General features: G+C 41.2%; 1 protein-coding gene and 1 long non-coding RNA gene across 2 annotated transcripts; one reads left to right on the top strand and one right to left on the bottom strand.

Moving 5' to 3' along the window:
* Window positions 1-9,979: 9,979 nt before the first annotated feature.
* LOC125390649 (uncharacterized) lies at window positions 9,980-14,477 on the bottom strand. Its single transcript, XR_007228832.3, has 3 exons — window positions 13,549-14,477; window positions 12,796-12,945; window positions 9,980-10,551 (listed from the first exon to the last, which is right to left on the bottom strand). It is a non-coding gene; the product is annotated as an uncharacterized LOC125390649 (long non-coding RNA).
* Window positions 14,478-14,550: 73 nt separating this feature from the next.
* On the top strand, window positions 14,551-16,419 carry LOC125390442 (glycerol kinase-like). The gene has a single exon (XM_048419464.3). The coding sequence runs from the start codon at window positions 14,584-14,586 to the stop codon at window positions 16,234-16,236; it is 1,653 nt and encodes a 550-aa protein (XP_048275421.1). The 5' UTR covers window positions 14,551-14,583; the 3' UTR covers window positions 16,237-16,419.
* Window positions 16,420-19,681: the final 3,262 nt, after the last annotated feature.

The raw sequence follows: 19,681 nt of genomic DNA, 5'->3' as shown, positions 1-19,681 counted from the left end.
GAATTTAGAAATATAGTAAGGAATATGAAGATGCTCATGAAAATAAATGAAATGGAGAAACATATAGGATAGTATCGGGAGAAAATTCCAGTGAGTACTGGAAATTCGCCTGCGTTTAATTTCCAACTGCTTAAAATACCTCTGACCCCAAAAAAGTGGGAATAAGACAAAAGACGACATTGACATGACACAAGGAAATGAACAAACCAATAGAAGGTCGTGGGCAACGTCCATAGTTAAACATTCTGTAGCTAGAACAGAACAAATCACACTCACACCACAGACTAAAACATTCTGTAGGCAAACCACTCCCTGGGTGGAATTCCCAGATGTTTCCACAAAGGGAACTGGAACTTATTTGAATTCTTAGACTTTTGTTTGAGGTCAAAACAATGTACTTCTCTATTTCTGGTGCAAAGAGCTGGCTATTAGCCACACCCGTAGACAATAACCTTGAGAGAGCAGAACTCTCTGACCTGTGTTTGAGCTAGAAGCACAATAACCTTGAAAGAACTAGAAGAAAAGGTCAACTTTCTGACCTTTGGTCAGTGGGGGAACAGACTCACATTTTCGGACATCCACAAAGATAGGATACTGTTCTTGGTCTAGAGGTAGATACCTCGTAAAGAAGAACGAAGATGGCAGCGCTTAAAGTCTGCTACTGTTTTCTCACATAGGATCCTAACATCAGCCAGTTTTTAGAGGAAAGAAACTTTTGCTACTTGTTTAAAGAAGTGCTTTATAGGTATTTTTGATATGCAAAATTTGGTTCTGAGTTTAGTCTCATTGGAGACATGAGAAGTCATTTTTAAAACATCTAAAAGTAGAGCTCTAATTCTGAGCAATTACTATGAAACAAATGGATCACTCATCCTCTGGCCAGTACTTGACAATATAAATTGGAGTGTTTGTACTCCACACTAGATCTACAGGACCTATCATTGTATGAGAAGAGACTGGGGTCATAGGACCTTGACAGCAAGATAGAGTTGGGCAGGGGATACACCTTTCACTGAAATAAGGCAAGGGTACAAAGTTATGTTTTATTTATTCTGGTTTGTTAGGAGCTGGTCCAGGGTATTGAGGTAAGACATAGTGGGGAACCTATTGCACAATTTCTGATATCTTGGTGATTGAGGAACAAGAAACAGGTATCCCCTTCTATAGGGGGGCAAAGTCAACACAAGGACAAACAGGCTGTGAAAACAGCAATAACGTCATGAAATGTGAAGTAGCCATTGGGGAGCATCGGATGAGAGGCAACAACCAAGGCAGGTAAATACTTTGTGCCAGTCTTTCCACTCTCCCGAGAAGACTTGACATTCTTGATCTCAACAGTGGGGATCTTGGATTTTTTTTCCCCAGCAGAAATTTAAATGGGAGCAGGGGAGCTGACTCAGTGGCTAGGAACTTGTAGCACAGATGTGAGGATCAGCATTCAGAGTCCCAGGATCCCTGAAAAAGCCAGGCACCTTGGTGACGGCCTGCAATTTCAGCCTTTGAGAAGCAGAGGCAGGAGCTCCTTAGGGCATGTTGGCTAGCTAGGGAAAGTTACACAGCTAGGGCCTATGAGTTTCATTTAAGGAGCTGCATAGAGCACAGTTCAAGCGAACGATTAAGCAAAACGATTGAGTACCAGGAGCCAGACTGGCTCGCATTTCTTTAACCCTAATACTGAAAGATGCAGTCACAGGTTTCAGTATGCATCGCTTGCTGAAGCAAAACCTTATGAAAACCTTAGGTTAGATCAGATGTTCTGATAGCTTTGAGGTGAAAAACAAAAGACAATCTAAAATTTTAGAATGGCTTGTAGTTGAGTGAGGAATCTTCGAAGTCAGGGAATAAGAACAAAGCAGTTCAATTACTACTAGCTGAGGCACTTTCCTTGCTAGCACTGGTTGATAACCAAAGGTGACACCTATACCCATTTCTGTCCTCAATTTCCTGATATAGAAAGCTACTGAGGAGTGAGTATGCACCCTAAAGATTTAAAGTAGAACAGACTGATTCTTTTTCATATATAAAAGTTTAGGCTTGGGATTCCTTTAAGATTCCTTATAAGATTACCTGTCAAGATAAGTAATAAAGTAATTGGCTCTTTGTAACTGCAAAACACAGCCTGCCAGTAAAAGACCTGAGAAGAATATCTTGCTTGCCTACATGGGTAATCTATAACAAGTTGCTTGGGTATGAATGCATGTGGGTTGTTGGGATAAATGGTTTTTCATGTGTAATATGTAAAATGCTTAATCATGTAATGGATATAGAAAATGCTGTTTTTTCTACTTGTATTAATTATAATCATTCGCTTGAAAAGCAATGTAACCACATTGTAATTTTCATATTGCCTGAAAGATTTTGCTGGGGTCAATAAGCTGTAAGGGAAAGAAAAGTGGGTTAGAAAGAAAACATCAAGAAAGAAAGGATAGAGAATGCGAAAAAAAATAAAGAAAAGGTCAACCACCGAGGGAGGGAGGGAGGGAAGGAGAGAGAGAGAGAGAGAGAGAGAGAGAGAGAGAGAGAGAGAGAGAGAGAGAGAGTCTTTTCCCTAACCCCCCAGATAAAAATGTCTAATATGCAGACTCTGGATTCCCTTTGAGCCCTGCGCTGCTAGAGGCTGGTCCCCAGGCAGTGAGAGCCCCGCAGGCTTAAAGCTACACAGCTGGACAGCCCTAGAGGAACCTGGGCTCCTCCAAGAGTCGCAGGTGTGGCTGTCTTTTGTTTTCACTTTAATTGCCCTGGTTTTGTTAGCCTCTTTGGTATTTACATTGAACTTCCTGATCATTTGACAATTTAACTTGTGGCTATGTTTTCTAGAACACAGTTCAGTTAGACAGAGCCTGTCATTGGTTAGCGTACACATGAGTTCTTCACTCCTCCTGACCATCTTCCAGTTGCACTTGCTTCTTGGCTCAAGGTGGCTTAGTTAATTCTAGTGTACAGGACCAGTAAATAGCTATGAGGGAACTACAGTGGGAAATCCTCTCACATCTTGTTCGATCAGAGACAAGGACCACCAATATTCTAGACTGCCAGGTCAGCTTAAAGCAAGTTACCAGAGTTAGCGCTGTAGTTATGTCTTAAAGCTGAACTATCTCTCACAAGCTCGTGTCTGGGCCTTTGGTCTCCAGCAAGCAGCACTACTTTGGGAGATTGGGGAACCTTTGGTATTGTTCTTTTAAAAAATATATGATGATGGGATGGTGGGAGCAGCTTCTATCCGACAAGGATGGCTGTGGGTCCCTGTAAGATCTCCAGGATGGCAGCGCCATGCGGCCGGGGGAGTCAGGCGGTTGGGACTACCTGAAGTGATTCTCTAGGGTCAGGCGCTGAAGGTGTGACACCTTCTAGTTCTTAGCCCACCAAGGTGCTCCCCAGCCATGCTCTAAGTCTTCCACTATTACAGACTGAGCTGCCCCAACCACCTTGCCTTCCTTGAGGTAATGAACTTCTGTTCCCAGAAACTGTGAACCAAAGTGTATTCTTCCTCCTTTTAAATGGTGTCTGTCACAGAAATAAGAAACATATTGAATAAAAGTTATCTGCTCTGGTTTAAGATACTGTTCAAATCGTTTTATAAACATCTGTCCTTTCCAACCACTAGTACAAATTCAGATCACTTCAGACGATAGGAGTACTTAGATTCAGAAGCAAACAAAGAAAATTCACACTCCTTCTAGCAAAGAGGAAAGAAAGTCCATATGTAATGGGAGATCAGAAAAGGTTCTAGGGTGTCTGCTAGCAGGCATGCTAAGTATGGCGGTTACCTGTGAGACCAGCAGTGGACAGGAAATTGGAACAGCTGGGGCCAAGAATGAATGGTAGTATCCAGGAACATATGTACAGGAAGGGGAGGGGCATCCACAACGGGAATATCAGTTGTAGCTTCATGTCTCCCAAGGACCCAGCTTTCTGTAGGTATTTAACACAACTTGGACAAATTGCATGACTTGCCAGTTTTCTTTCTGGAAAGTATTTGACAAGATTGCTGTAGAAGAAGAAGTGTAGGAGAATGGCTTGAAAGGCCTACAGGATATAAATCTGCCTTTCTGGTTTTATTTCTGTCTTCCTTAATTTCCAATCTCTCACAATATCATGCCCACCCCCTTTCTATTTTCAAAGGCAGGAGCTCAAATAGATTTGTTAATAAGGCCTCTGGCACGTTCTGTCCAGAAGAGGGCAGCATTTAGAAGCAATCAACACAAGTCATTGGCAGCATTTACAAGCAATCAACATAAATCACTGTGGCCCAGGCATAGAAGTTTCAGGCCAAGATTTGGTTCTTTCTCTTTTTTGTTTATTTGTTTATTTATTTTGTGCTAATACACTCTAAAAGGGATTTGCATTTACTCCTGAAGTAAAATCATGTAACCCTTTCATCTCCCCCTTCCCTATCAATTTTCTGAAGGAATAACTGTAAATATTTAGAGTATAGATTTCAACTTGGCTTCGTGACAGGCAATGTTTTGGCCAGTTTTCTAACAAAATGTACACACAACATAAAATGTACTATATAGATACATTGAGCAGAAAGAAAATAGCAATTCAGGCAAAAATATTTTTCTTCAAGTATGCCTGCTTTTAGGCAGTTGGGTAAGTCTTATACCTCTTTATTCCTTAAGTATAGCAATTTATTAGTTTTTCCAACACATAGTTATTGAGAAAAGTGCTGTCTGTACAGCAGGGTGACACACAGTAAAGCTGGGCTATGTTGAGTTTGAGATATGTAGAAACTAGGGAATGTTTTACATCTATGAATGGATACGAGGGATACAAGGGACCATGATGTCCTGAGAATCTCGAATTTCTGGTCATGCTTAAAGTACACATCCAAGGAGGAATGACTGTCTATTAGAGAACAATAGTTCATAATTTTTGATTAAAACTTTTTTCTATGGCAAGGTAGAGGTGCTGGGAGGAGGGAGGCTGCTCTGTGGGTCAGGGAGGAGGAATAATGGATGAGGTCCAGAGCATGAAGGTCCTCACTTAGCTTCAGGACACTTGGTATCATCATTCGCTTCCTTCCTAGGACGTTCTAGAAGGAATTGTGGTGGAAGATTAAAGAGAGGCTTCTGGGCCTCCCTTACATCTCTCTGTAGGTGTACTGGGTGTGAAGAAACATTGCCTAATTAGAGGTCTCATGCCAGTTCAACATTTCAACACATTAGACCCTGGTTTTCTGTCTCAGGCATGTGATGACTAACTTAAAGAGTTTCACCAACATCCACTTCCAAACTATATAGTCACTTAAGTTTCTTTTAGCAATTTTATATTTGATTCTTAATTGACATGGGATTTTAATTATCATACACAGTAGCGATATAACTTTTATACTTAGTAAAGTTTATAACCATGATTTTAATTATCCTCTATATAAAGGGCTCCACCTGGAATGTTCTGTTCTTCCCTAATCGGTTTCTCCATATCTATGGCATCACATTACATCCACGGCCATATCCTTAAAGTACACTCTGAGCTGGCTCTATTCTAAATGCTTTTCTAGTCATTTCCTCTTTTAGCTAAAATTTAAAGTCAAACTTGTAAAATGATAGCAACAATTCTGCTAGGATATTGACCTCTGTTGACTTCAAATGATCAACTATTCAAAGACTTTCCAGCTTACGCGCAATAGGAGCCCCTTCCTTTCGGGGACACAGCTTGGGATTTGTGATTAAAATCATACACTTTTCAGTCTTAACTCTCTCTACTCAACCACACTAATTTGTTGGGTACAAAAACTCAACCATGGCTGTGGCTGAGAACATGAGCGGACGCTCGAGGATAGTAAAAACTTCATATTCTGACAGTTTCCAAATACTAAGAGCCCAGGTTCATTTTTCAAATGACTGTTGCATGTTATTGCATTTTTATTTTTTAAAATGCTCTAGGAAATACTTGTGACGCTTCACTTTAGACCATGAATGTAGTCTTATCGCTATCTCCTGCGTATAAGTTAAGGTATAAAGGCCTATGAAATTAATGGTAGATGCCATTGTAAATTGATATGTAGTTGGAAATGCACCCCATTTCTTAAAAAATAAAATAAAATGAAAAAGGAAACTAGCACCCTTAACTATATCTTTCTGTAGAATATAGATAGGCCCTTTAAGAAGGTTGGAGACAGCTCACTTCTTTACTGTCCTAGACTAATCAAAGCACATGATTAGTAATATATCACTGCCCTAAAATTGCATCCTGGGAAGTGTTTTCACTTAGCTTTAATGGAAAACACTGGGCGACCACTAAGCCCTGTGGAGAAGTGGTTAACTATTATCCTTGTTTATGAAGTAGGATGAGTTTAAAGAGGAGTGAGTGCTGAAGGCTAAGCTCTTTGTTTCTTCTTCGTCAGTATTTTTCCATCCAAATTGAAATTGAAACATTGACAAACGTCAGCAAGCTCAAGTTAGCTGACAAAAGAAGCCAGAGGCAGAGAGTTAGAACCAGAGATGGCTCCGCAGATAGCACAGGGCCCAGCAGGTGGCAATAGAGGCTCCTTTCTTCCCTCCCTGTCCAGGCTCTTCCATCATTCGCTACTTAACCCATCATTAAGGCACACATAATTTTCTGTGGTCTCCTTGTTGTCATGGAAATAAGGATGCAAGGAACTAGGGTTGGATAGGAAGAAGGCAGTACGGAAAATGTAAGCCCGGGAGTGCTTGTTTCATTTTCCCAGCTCACTGAGCCCGCCTTTGCATAAGCAACATGGGTAATTCAGTGGTCTCTGCACAGGCTCAACATCGTAAAGACTTTTTTTAGTTGGGGGAGAACAGTAAAATTTAATAAGAAATAACTTTCTGCTTAATAATTAGGTTCAGCTTCTTAGTTCAAAGGGCGCTCACTCAAATGTTTGAACTACTAATGATTGTTTAAAAAAATAAGTGTTTTCATTCAAAGAAGAGGGGGAGCGAGCAGGGAGGGGTTTTTCAGGAAACAGGTTTAGCGGAGGGCATTTCTATGATAGGGTAGAGCGGCATTTTCGGGTCACCCAAAGTGAAAGACGAGCTGATCTGCAGGACGTTTCCCTTGATTTGGCCTGAGAACAGGCAGGCGTTTCTTCCAGGGCTTTAAGTTTTCGTTTCCTTTTATTTTTAAAACACAGTGGGTGGAAACAAAGTAAACTTGGGAGCTTAAAGCCCGAGCTTAAACTCGCCAGCCCCATCCATGATTAGGTGTGGGGTCTTAAGAAATGACTCATTCTTTCTGCGGCTCAGTTTCTGGATCCACAAAGCGTTTGCCTCACAAGGTTGTAATCAGTATAAAGTGCCCCGAACAGTGTTTTTGCAAAGAAATAACGCAACTAATAACGAGTATTGGTGAAAAGACCACTAGCATCCCTGCTTATTTATTTAGTATCTATCCTACATTTCCCAGGTCCTTAAAAGACCACTTAGGTCCGTGTGCCTGACATAGCCATTCACATACACTCAACATAACGGAGGACTGATTGGAAGCTGAAACCATATGCACTAAAGTCCCTCCTTGACTTGGAGGGCACATGCTCAGCTGGTAGGTGGAGAGGAGCCACCAAACCCACACTAGGGTGTGAGGAGGGTGACAGAAATTTGTGTAAAGTCGCTGACATTGTAGAGTTCTCCCTTTACCACAGCACAGCTGTGAAGGAAGATGTGGGCTTTGAAAATTTATTTGACTTCCTTTGACTATTGTTGTTGCTAGATAATGACCAAGAAAATGTCTAAATGAACAGCAGAACAACTTTTAGTTCTTGTGCCGAGAATGCTTTCGGCATAGGGGCTTTGTCTTGCCATTGAAACCTCAGTGCCAAGAAGCATGCTGGCACAGAACACACGCTTAAGAACATTTGTGAAGGTCCTGTGCATTTTCAATATGCACAACATTCTGCATATATTGCAGAGCGTACTAGAAAGTCAAAACATGGTCTTGACCCTCAAGCCAAAGGAAAAAGACAAGTAGTTCATCAGCTCCTACCAGTGAGTCATGCCAATCAACAGTGTTAATGCCGCAACCAAGAAATGTTATATTTAATTGCTAATTAATGAAATGGAGTTTATGCATCTCCGAATGAGGACTGCAAACAGCTGGGAGGGGAGGAAAGGAGAGCTTGGTAGATTAGAGAAGGGAGACCCAGGCCAGCTAGCAATTCAATGGAAAGGCTAGTGAAATGACTATAGTGGTTAGATTTTAATTTAGCTTTTTACTATATTCCTCCATTCTCTCTCTCTCTCTCTCTCTCTCTCTCTCTCTCTCTCTCTCTCTCTCTTCTTTGTGAACAAGTGTGCTATGACCGTCATGTAGAGGTCAAAGGACCTTGCATCAGCTGGTTCATTTCTAACTCTGTCATGTGGGTCCAAGGTATCAGGTCATCATGGCTTAATAGCAAGTGGTTTACCAATTGAACCATCTTGCTAACCTTAAAATTAAAAAAAAAAATAAGTGTGCGGATATGAATTTTCATGAGTGTCAATGCACACACACACAAAGTACAGCTCTCATCTTGAAGAGAATAAGAGAGGCTTATTCTGGAGCCATTTTGAGAGGTCGTGGTCTTGGATCACAGATTTAGATTACCCCAAATCCCATGTTCCAATGTGAAAGCAGTGTCATAAAGTTTCACAGTTTTCCGAAACAAAGAGAGTTCCAAATTAAGGCGAGCTTAAAATACAGGTGAGCACATCAGCACATCAGAGAGGAGGCTACGGGAAGATGGAGGAAGTTTTCTATTGGCCTAACATTCTATCTAATGACAATCTTATCTTCTGGGGATCTGCTAAGTAAATAGATTCCTGTCAATTCGTTTTTGATCAGTAGCCACATAATGTTAGTGTGACACACACGGGCAAGGAATGACTGCTCCAGGATCTAAAGCTAGTTCGAGATGAAGTAATCTTCTAGACCTGCAATATTCCAATCTCGTCATTGTTCTGGAGTTCTAGTCAGTCAGTCTCTTCAGCAAAGACTTCTTTTCAGGAGTTTTCATTCACGCAAGACAAGTAGTGTTGTAGTTTAATGTGAAATCTCCCCTACAAGTTCAACTGATAGCACCATGGTGGAAGGTTCTGGAACCTTACAGAGATGGAGTCTTGCTAGAGGAAGTGGATCACAGGGGTCAGTCTGGAGGTTTTCAGAGCTGGGCTCTTCTTCCTGTCTTCTTGCTGCTTCCTAACTCAGAATGCAATGTGACCAGAACATAGTAAGACAAAGAAAAACATCTCCTACATATCTGTAGAGCACATTAATGCAATTCCACAGTCTATACCCCAGTATTTCTTTCTGGAATGTGTTGACTCTTTAAAAGTCTGCTTAGGACTCTGAACTACAAGCGGCATGAATAACGGGTGAAATTCCTTCCTTGGCTCTACTACAAGAGGGGTCATTAGGTTAGAGATGGATTGATAGGGTTGGAAGTGAAGAGTAAACTCATGAAGTCATGAAGAAAATCTCAGCATTTTGCAACCTTTTATAAATTAGCACCGAATCTCTGAAGAAAGGAGCATTGAGAGGAAAGTCTCATTTTTTTTTCAGGACAAGCTGACCAGAGATAATTCATTCCTACCAGTCAGGTCCTAGCATTCAAGGACAGTATAGGACCCAGAAGAGAATAGAAGCTGACAATTATGTTCTCTTGGGGGAGGAGGGGGAAACAGGCAGGAGAAGGGGTAGAGGAAGAACTAGGAGAATAGGAGGAAGAGGAAGAGAAGGTAGTAGGAGAAAGAGAAGTCAAAACAGCCAAGCATGGCTAACTAGATGTGAATATTAATCACTGGATACTATTGCTTGGTGTGATTCCAAGAAACAACTTACATTCCATACATGGACTTTCTCTAAACTCATGAGACATTTCTTTTTCCGAGTGTTCTTTTGATTTCTTATCTGTTGTCACCAAGGTATTTCTTAATGACCCGGCCCTGGAAGTAACAGCATATCACCTATTACAAGCCAATCACCATGACATTGACGTTAACTTGACAAAAATCACTTTCCAATCTACTGAAGACTTTTAATGGGTCCTGGCAAAGGAAGAGGTCAGTTTGAACAATTGTAGGATTACCGAAGCACATGAGACATTTCAGAATGCTCAAAGAATCAGTCCGTCCTAGATGCAGATTGCTGAATGTCCATCCCGTAACTATCTCTAGGACTGGAGAACTTTGCAAGCGTTTCTTTAATGCCTCCAGCCATTTCTACCACTGCACAATGAGTTTAGTAATGCCACTCAAGGAACTGTGGCTAGAAGTTAATGACATCGTTCGTGTGAAGTGTGGCACATAGCAAACGGCATTCAAGAATAATCATTGAGCATATTTATATATGGTATATGGCGAAGGAGCCAACATGAGGAGGGCAAGCGCTGGAGAAGCACAGGAGCACCGCCTCTGGAATCTCGTCTTTGCACAAGCTACACCCCTTCGTTCTCCGGAGGATGCAGATGGGAACGCACCCAACGCAAGCAGCTGGGATCCATTCTCTCTGGACTCCATCTCGCAGCAGACGTCCGCATTAGCACGCAGCATCTTTCCTCTGGGGTTTGCAGTTCACGGCGTGTCTTGGGGTCTGATACACTGCAGCTACCTTCTAATGAAACCGAAGCAATTATCTTAATTTTTGCTTAGTAAGACTTTGCTGGACATGCCAGGCCTGGATAAATAGTTTCTGACGGATGAAACAGTTTATAATTCCCCAAGAGCTTTATAGCGTTCCTGGAAAATAGACCTTTACACTTACTGTGTGTGCACAGCAGTTGCTGTGTGGGAAGAGTTCTCAGTCTAAACAACAAAAGCAACTAAGGATTTCTTTCTTTTTTTTTTAAAGCATATATGATCTCCCTACAAGACTAAGGCTCTCTTTTACTTCAAATGTTAAAACTACTGTTTGATTTTAGTATACATAAAAACACAAGAGCAAGTATGAGCCCCATTCATACGCTACCCATGTCAGCCTTGCAGGGCCCTTTCATGGATGCTGAACATGGCTTTTCTTTGCCCCTGCCTTTACAATTCATGGCGAGTCTGACCTCTTGTTTTGGGGCCTTCTCTGGCGTATGAAAATAATAAAGGAGCTGTGTATTAAGCGGAGGTTAAGTAGCCTTTGAAAGTGTTGTTTAGGTTTTATATGATCTAGTTAAAAATAAATGGAAATAAAGAGAAATATTTTAACTTGCTCCAAATGGCATTACAGTGTGACAGGAGAGACTCATACACCTCTATCCATTTACTCCTCAGTCCTTAGTTTCCATCAGACATGCCAACAGCAGTTGGTAAAAGAGGTACTTGCCCTCTTTCCTCTTCTTTCTCATCTCATCTTTTGGCTCTAGGTCATCGTAATGTTCTCCCACCCTCTTGGCAGTAGCATTCGTGAGTCATGTGAAATACCGCGCGACATTTTGAATTTTATTTTTATGTACATGATCAGTTAGCATAATAAAACCCCTGATTTCCCTAGACATGATGTTGAGACAATTCTCCATGTGTCTCCTGTTTCTGTGCATCTTACAAATAGCAGACCTTTCGCCCTGTTAAGGATATTTGTATGTGAGTAGCCCTGGAAGATACGCTGTCTCCCTCCTAAGCAGAGATCAGGCAAATACTGCTATTGTGAAAACATCGCTGAGGTCCCCTGACCTCAGAATCTCTGTTCTGTACCAACCCACCATAGCTTCAGGAGCATCATGGTTCTCCCTGCATCGACCTGGAGAACTGGGGGCTCTGCCATTACCACAGAGGTATGTTTCTTCTTAATGTGTGCAAAAAGATCTCTACCTCTGATTAGGAACCTAAGTCTTTTTCCAGTAGTCAAGTACTGGGACATTCAATGGACATACATGTAGGCTAAAATTTTAAATTTTCCCCACTTTTTAATGTGTAATTTTAACTGAAAATGATTCCCAAATATCTGCTGATGTATAAAAGCCAGGGAAAGCAATCTTCGCACATGTACTAGGATTTGTGCTTTAGCAAAGAAAACTGTCTTGATACCAGTGCATAAAAAGAACTGCGCTTACTTATTTATGCTCCCTTGAATCATTATTCTGGAACCCTCTTTAAAACTGCCAACAAAAAGCATTCAACCCTTAAACCATTTTCTAAATGTTATCATTCACCAAGGATTAAATCCAATAAATGACTAGAGCCATTTGTGTTTAGCAAAAACATGAAATGTATGTGTGTCCCCACTGTAAAGAATGACTGAACAGCCTGATTCATTTATTCAGATCAGCTCATCTGCTAAGGTTAAAAATATTTGTCACAGATAGGAATAAAATAGGCATGTTTCTTGATTTTAGGTAAGTTGCCCACTAATGGAAAGTAAAATATTAAAAACCATAAAATACAAATTACATAAAATACAAATTATGAATACTAGAAAACTATGAAGAAAATAAACACTCAAAAATACTGTAGAAATGTGATATTAAAAGGTAGATAATTTTGCTTTTTTTGTCTCTAAACCAAAAGTTTTATATGTTAACATGACTAAAAGCATTTTTCTTATACATGCTTGTGTGTGTACCTATGTGTGTGTATCCGGCAACCAAACAGAAAATGAAAACTGAATCTGAGAGCAGTGAGACGTGCCTGTAATCCTAGCACTGGGGAGCCAGAAACAGGAGGGCCTGGAGATCAAGGCCATTATTTGGCTACATATGGAGTTTGAGGCCTCCCTAAGGCCTTTTGACTCAATAAAAAAAAGTTGCATAAGAAAGAAAAAAGTACGAAAATATGTGTCCTTCACAAATTTACCCAACCAAAATACCACTTCCCTTGTCTAAAGACAAGAAAGAAAACGTTGTCCCATTGACAGTCTTGGAGAAGAACTTACAGTTTGTTGGTTATTGCAAGGGAATTAGAAGCTGGAGAGTCTGAGAAAATGAAGAGGCATTTCATGTCCCAAGGCAGCAAAGTAGATTTAAATATGGAAGATTCCTTCTCCTTTTTCAGCAATGTTTGGAAATACTCAGGTGACTGAAGCCTGCAATGACAAGCATTTAACATATTAATTAAAACACAAGCCCATATAAACATGAATCATTTTGAAAACACATAGCAACAGCTGATTATAACAGTAAATTTTAAAAAAATCAGAAAAGCAGAAACCTATCAAATGTCCTACATAATTGAATAGTATATATGTGCGAATGCATATATACTACTTGAGCAGAAAACTCAATGAACAGGGTTATCTGGTGTTCTGGGAACTACTGGGAATATTCTGATATAACCATATCTGTCTGTCTTTCCCTTTTCTGAATGTTCTTAGAGTAGAGTATGTCTGTCCCCTTGACTTATTGTAATTAATTTATTTGTGTTTGGACTATTCTACATTATGCCCATAAGTTGATAAAATTTGTACTTTGGGAAGGCTTTACCATAAAATCTGAGTATAAAGGGCTATTTTTGAGTGCAGATGAAGAAAAGATGAGAGAGAGAAGGATTTGATGGAGTCTTTTTAGAAGCTATTATTATGCACACGTAGATTAAAGGAATCTAATCCTGTTGAAATTTTCCTTTGAAGGTGGTGCCAGAAAGGAATTTATTTTTCTTTGTAGTAATGCTAGGACTTAAAATAACTTACCTAGTAATTAGTTACTTCATGGGAAAGAAAAGTCTCACTAGTGTTTGCGTTACTAGAGACGAAGGCAACGAAGCCAAGATGCGGTAGACCAATTCTCTTCCTCAGTCAGCGGTGGTAGATGTTTATCTGCTTCTCCTTGATCACTCCGTGTACATCTGGATGAGGCCAAGGCTTTCTGCCAAGAATACAGAACTGATCCTTGTTAGCCAGGAAACCATATTGCGTGCAGCTATTGCTTCTGGCTTGATGACCCTCACTGCATAGCTCCCTTTGAACAATGATCGGTCAGTATAAGTTTCCTGCTGTTAAAAGGTGACTACAGTTCACCTAGGCTTAAGATTTCTGCTTTCCTTTCTTTTCACTATTTCCAAAAAGTCTAGGAGATGAAGCAGAAGGCATAACCAAGAACCTTAACGAGTTAGAACTCTCCAGATGATCAGAAAAGCATTGAACTTTCTTGTAAATATACGGGAAACAATGAGAAGAATTGGACCAAGGAAGGGCATGATCATATTTTCATTTTCTGGTAATCATTCCTTCCCGAAGCTTGAATACAACCCTGTTTAGAACAGGAGACTGGGAAATGACCAGCCAGGAGGGCACGGCTATAGGTCACTGAAGAGAAAGGTGTGGGTGACTTGTACCTAGACAATGACAGTAAATTTGGCAAGAGGTAGTAATTTAGTGAACAGGCTGGATTTCCTGGTGGGTTGTGAGACTTATGAGAATAGACATAATTGGCTAGGATACTGGCAGAGAAACTGTGTGAACTAAAGGAAAGTTTGTTTACTAAGGTGGGAACACAGGACAGCGGAGGGAGCATCCCAGGTTAACTTTTGAACAAATTAGGTTCAAGACGCCTGCGTTATATCCAAGGTTGGTCCTACTCTGGAGATCAGGGATGCTCACGGATGAGGTAGTTACCAGGAAGTCAGAGGTTCAACCAATCGCCTCTGACCTCGTGCCGAACCCTCCCCCGCCCACTGTCATCACCAAGGAAACCAGACGCGATAACCTGCCACCAAAGCTGGATTCATGGCAGACGCTAAGCAAGCAGTTTTGGGGCCGTTGGTAGGGGCGGTGGATCAAGGGACCAGCTCAACACGTTTTTTGGTTTTCAATCCTAAAACTGCTGAAGTACTTAATTTCCATCAAGTGCAAATAAAACAGGAGTTCCCAAAAGAAGGATGGGTAGAGGAAGACCCAAAGGAAATCCTGCAGTCCATGTACGACTGTATAGAGAAAACATGTGAGAAACTTAGACAGCAGAGCATCGAGATTTCCAAAATAAAAGCTATTGGTGTCACCAATCAGCGAGAAACTACTGTAGTCTGGGACAAGTTAACCGGAGAACCTCTCTACAATGCGTTGGTGTGGCTTGACCTAAGGACCCAGTCCACTGTGGAGAAACTCAACAAAAGCATTTCGGTAAGCAATAATTTTGTCAAGACCAAGACAGGCCTCCCAATCAGCACTTACTTCAGCGCGGTGAAACTTCACTGGCTCATTGGCAATGTGAGGAAAGTGCAAAAGGCTATTGAAGATGGCAGAGCGCTCTTTGGGACGATTGACTCATGGCTCATCTGGAACATGACTGGAGGCGTCAATGGAGGTGTCCACTGTACCGACGTAAGTAACGCGAGCAGGACCATGATTTTCAATATCCATTCTTTGCAATGGGATGAAGAGCTCTGCAATTTTTTTGGAATTCCCATGAGCATCCTTCCCAGAATCCGGAGCTCTTCTGAGATCTATGGCCTAATGAAAACGGGGGCGTTGGAAGGTGTGCCAATATCCGGGTGTCTGGGGGACCAGTCTGCTGCTTTGGTGGGGCAACTGTGCCTCCAGGATGGACAAGCCAAAAACACATATGGAACAGGCTGTTTCTTACTATGTAACACAGGCCAAAAGTGTGTAACTTCTGAACACGGTCTTCTGACCACAGTGGCATACAAACTTGGCAGAGACGAACCTGTCTGTTATGCTCTGGAAGGTTCTGTAGCTATAGCTGGCGCTGTTGTTAGCTGGCTCAAAGACAATATGAAAATTATTAAGGCATCAAAAGATATTGAAAAACTTGCTGAAGAAGTAGGCAGTTCTTATGACTGCTACTTTGTTCCAGCATTTTCCGGGTTATATGCACCTTATTGGGACCCCAGTGCAAGAGGGATCATCTGTGGACTCACTCAGTTTACCAATAAAAACCATATTGCCTTTGCTTCCCTAGAAGCTGTTTGTTTCCAAGTCCGAGAGATTTTAGATGCCATGAATCGCGATTGTGGAATCCCACTGAAACATTTACAGGTAGATGGAGGAATGACCGAAAACAAAATTCTTATGCAACTGCAAGCAGACATTCTTTGCATTCCAGTGATGAAACCTTCCATGCCAGAGACAACTGCCCTGGGAGCCGCCATGGCAGCAGGGGCAGCAGAAGGAGTTAGCGTGTGGAGTCTGGATCCCAAGGACTTATCAGTGGTCCAAATGGAGAAGTTTCAACCTCGGATCAAAGCTGAGGAAAGCGAAGTCCGTTATTCCACATGGAAGAAAGCTGTGATGAAGTCAATGGGTTGGGTTATGACTCAGTCTCCCGAAGGTGGTGGTGACTCCAGTATCTTTGCCAGTCTGACTCTGGGCTTTTATGTAGTGAGTAGCATGATGATACTGATTGGAGCAAGGTACATCTAAGGTATCCCACAAATCGTGCTACCTTGTGGATTCTTCACTTTAGAGCAATCCAGCAGTTGTCTCAATGTGATGCCTCCGTTTAGACTCTGAATTTGTTGTTGTGTCCCTTGTTGCATGTATCTCAAAGAAGACCCATGGTGTGAAATAAAGAAGGGCCGCAGTAAAAGAAGTGCCACAGAAGGATTACTTTCTTTTTCTTAACATTAGCCGTTTTCACTGGGGTGAGCCCCTCTGAGTAGAACCCCCTCCAGGGTACTAACATCCTGCCCGTTTCTTATTCACATTTTGTCCATTGTGATCTTTGACCACACTGGGATCTGGATGAGCCGGGGTTTGTGGCTCTGCACCCAAATGCCTACTTATGGGTTTTTACTCACCTTCTAAAAGTGATTCACATTTTGTTTACAATACAGCCTACACTACAAGGCATTTCCAAAGAGACCACATCTGATTACGTGTGCTATTGAGTTTTTATGATCTACTTAATTTTTAAAATCCTTTTTTGCTTTTTTCATTTTTATTTTTATTTATTCTTCTCTCATATTTTCTCTCCCTCCTTTCCTTACAATCCTTCCTTCCACCCACCACCCCCATCCACTCCTCTTCCTTTCCCTTCAGAAAAGGACAAGGCAAGGCCTCCAAGGGATATCAACCAAACATGGCATATCAAGTTGCAAAAAGAGTAGGTACTTCCCTTCATAATAAGGCTGGTGCAGGCAACCAAGTAGGAAGAAAAGAGTCCCAAAAGCAAACAAAAGAGTCAGAGACAGGTCCCGCTCCCTCTGTTAGTAGTCCCACAAGAAGACCAAGCTACACAACTCTTACCTATATGCAGGGGGCCTCAACCAGATCATTCAGGCTCCCTAGATGTGAGTTCAGTCTCTGTGAGTCCCTATGAGCCAAGGTTAGTTGATTCTGTGGGTTTTCTTGTGATGTGCTTGCTCCCTCTGGCTCTTATAATCCTTCCTCCCTCTCTTCAGCAGGATTCCCCAAGCTCAGCCTAATGTTTGATTGTGGATCTCTGCATCCGTTTCCACCAGTTGCTGGATGCATCCTCTCTGATGACTATTGGGCTAAGTATATCAGAATATCATCAGCCATCATTACACTGACATTTTTTTTTTCTTCCACTCGTGTTTGGTTCTATCCTAGGTCTCTGGGCCATTCAGCTTCTGGGTCCCGATTTCTCCAGGCAGCAACAGGAGTGGCCTCACTCTTGTGGCATGGGTCTCAGGCTGGAACAGTCATTGGGTGGCCACTCGTACAATCTCTGCACCACCCCTTACCCCAGCATGTCCCATAGGCAGGACAGACTGTAGGTCGAAGGCTATGTAGCTGGACTATAGCGTCCCAGTCTCCCTACTGAAAGTCTTGCCTGGTCACAGGAAATGAACAATTGGGGCCGCCATATCCACATTTGCTAGGAGTCTCAGCTGGGGTCATCCTTGTAGATTGCTGGGAGTTTCCCTTGCACCATGTTTCTACCTGATCCCCAAATGCCCCCATTTTCCAGTTGGCTATTTTAGTACTCTGCTCCCACCCACCCAAGTCTACCCACAAAATCTCTTCTATTTCCCCTTCCCAGGGAGATCTGTGTGTTCCCCCCACCCTTGTTACGTAACTTCTCTGGGTCTGTGAATTGCAGCTTGGTTATTCTTTACAGCTAATATCCACTTATAAGTGACTACATACCATTTTTGTATTTCTGGGTCTGTGTATTCCATTTTTAGTTGGATTATTTAGTTTGTTGATTTGTACTTTCTCAAGTTTGTTATATTATCCTGGAAATCAGCCCTCGGTCACAGGTGGAGCTGGTGAAAATCTTTTCCAATTCCGTAGGCTACCCATTTCGTCCTATTACCTTAGTGAAATTTTTCAGTTTCATGAGGTCCCATCTATTAAATGTTGATCATAGTGCCTGTGTTATTGGTGATCTATTAAGAAAGTTGTCTCCTGTGCCAATGTGTCAAGGGTATTCCCCACATTCTTTTCTCTCAGGTTCAGTGTATCTAATTTTATGCTATTTTGATCCACTTGGACTTGAGTTTTGTGTACGGTGGTAGGTATGGATCTCTTGGCATTTTTCTGCATGCCACATCCAATTAGACCAACATCGTTTCTCAAAGATGTTTTCTTTTTCCATTGTATAATTCGGGCTTCTTTGTCAAAAATCAGGAGTCCACAAGTGTGTGGATTTACATCTGAGTCTTCGGTTCAACTCCATTGATCCACCTGTCTGTTTTTCTGCCACTCCCACGAGGTTTTGGTCACCAGGGCTCTGCAGTAGAGTTTGAGGCCTGGGATGGTGATGCCTCCAGACATTTATCTATTGGACAGGACTGTTTTATCTATCCTGGGATTTTTGTTTTTCCATATGAAGTTGGAATTGTTCTGCCAAGATTGTAAAGAATTGCATTAGAATTTTGATGCGGATTGCATCGAATCTGTAGATTGTTTAGAGTAAGAGCCATTTTTACTATGCTAATCCTACTGATCCATGTGTATGTGAGATCTTTCCATGCTCTGGTATCTTCTTCAATTTCTTTCTTCAAAGACTAAGTTCTTATCATAAAGGTCTTTCACTCACTTGATTAGAATTATAGCAAGATATTTTACATTATTTGCAGCTATTGTGAAGAGTATTGTTTTTCTGATTTCTTCCTCAGCCTATTTATCAATTATATATAGGAAGACTACTGATTTTTTGTGGGGGGGGCATTAATCTTTATCTAGCCTCTTTGCTGAAGGTGTTCATCAGCTATAGGAGTTTCTTGGAAAAAAATTTTGCTATAGGAGAATTTTTGCAGTCATTTATGTATATTATCATATCACCTGCAAAAAGCAATACTTTGACTTCTTCCTTCCCAATTTGTAGCCTCTTGATCTCCTTTAGTTGTCTTATTGCTCTAGCTAGAACTTCAAGTACTATATTCAATAGATATGGAGAGAGTGGACAGCCTTGTCTTGATCTTGATTTTAATGAAATTGCTTTGCATTTCTGTCTATTTAATTTGATGTTGACTACAGACTTGCTACACATTGCTTTCATTATGTTTATGTATGTCTCTTATATCTCTGATCTCTCTAAGACTCAGGATTTTTTTCAAAGGCTTTTTCTGCATATAATGAGGTGATCATGTAGGATTTGAGTTTAGTTTATTTCTTCAGTTGATTTATACAGTGGATTACACTCACTGATTTTCGTATCTTAAACCATCTCTGCATCTCTGGGGTGAAGCCTACTTGGTCTTGGAGGATAATTTTCTTCATTTTTTCTTGTATTTAGTTTTTGAGTGTTTTGTTGCATATTTTTGCATCAATGTTCATGAGTGAAATGGTATGTAATTCTCTTTCTTTGTGTTTGTGTGGTTGGGTATCAGGGTGATTTTGGCATCATAAAATCAATTTGGCAATGCTCCTTCTGTTTCTACTTTGTGAAATAATT

Source organism: Myodes glareolus, chromosome 13, assembly GCF_982192425.1.
Source record: "Myodes glareolus chromosome 13, mMyoGla1.1, whole genome shotgun sequence".
In the NCBI taxonomy this organism is placed as follows: domain Eukaryota; kingdom Metazoa; phylum Chordata; class Mammalia; order Rodentia; family Cricetidae; genus Myodes; species Myodes glareolus.
This window is presented reverse-complemented; position numbering and strand designations above follow the sequence as displayed.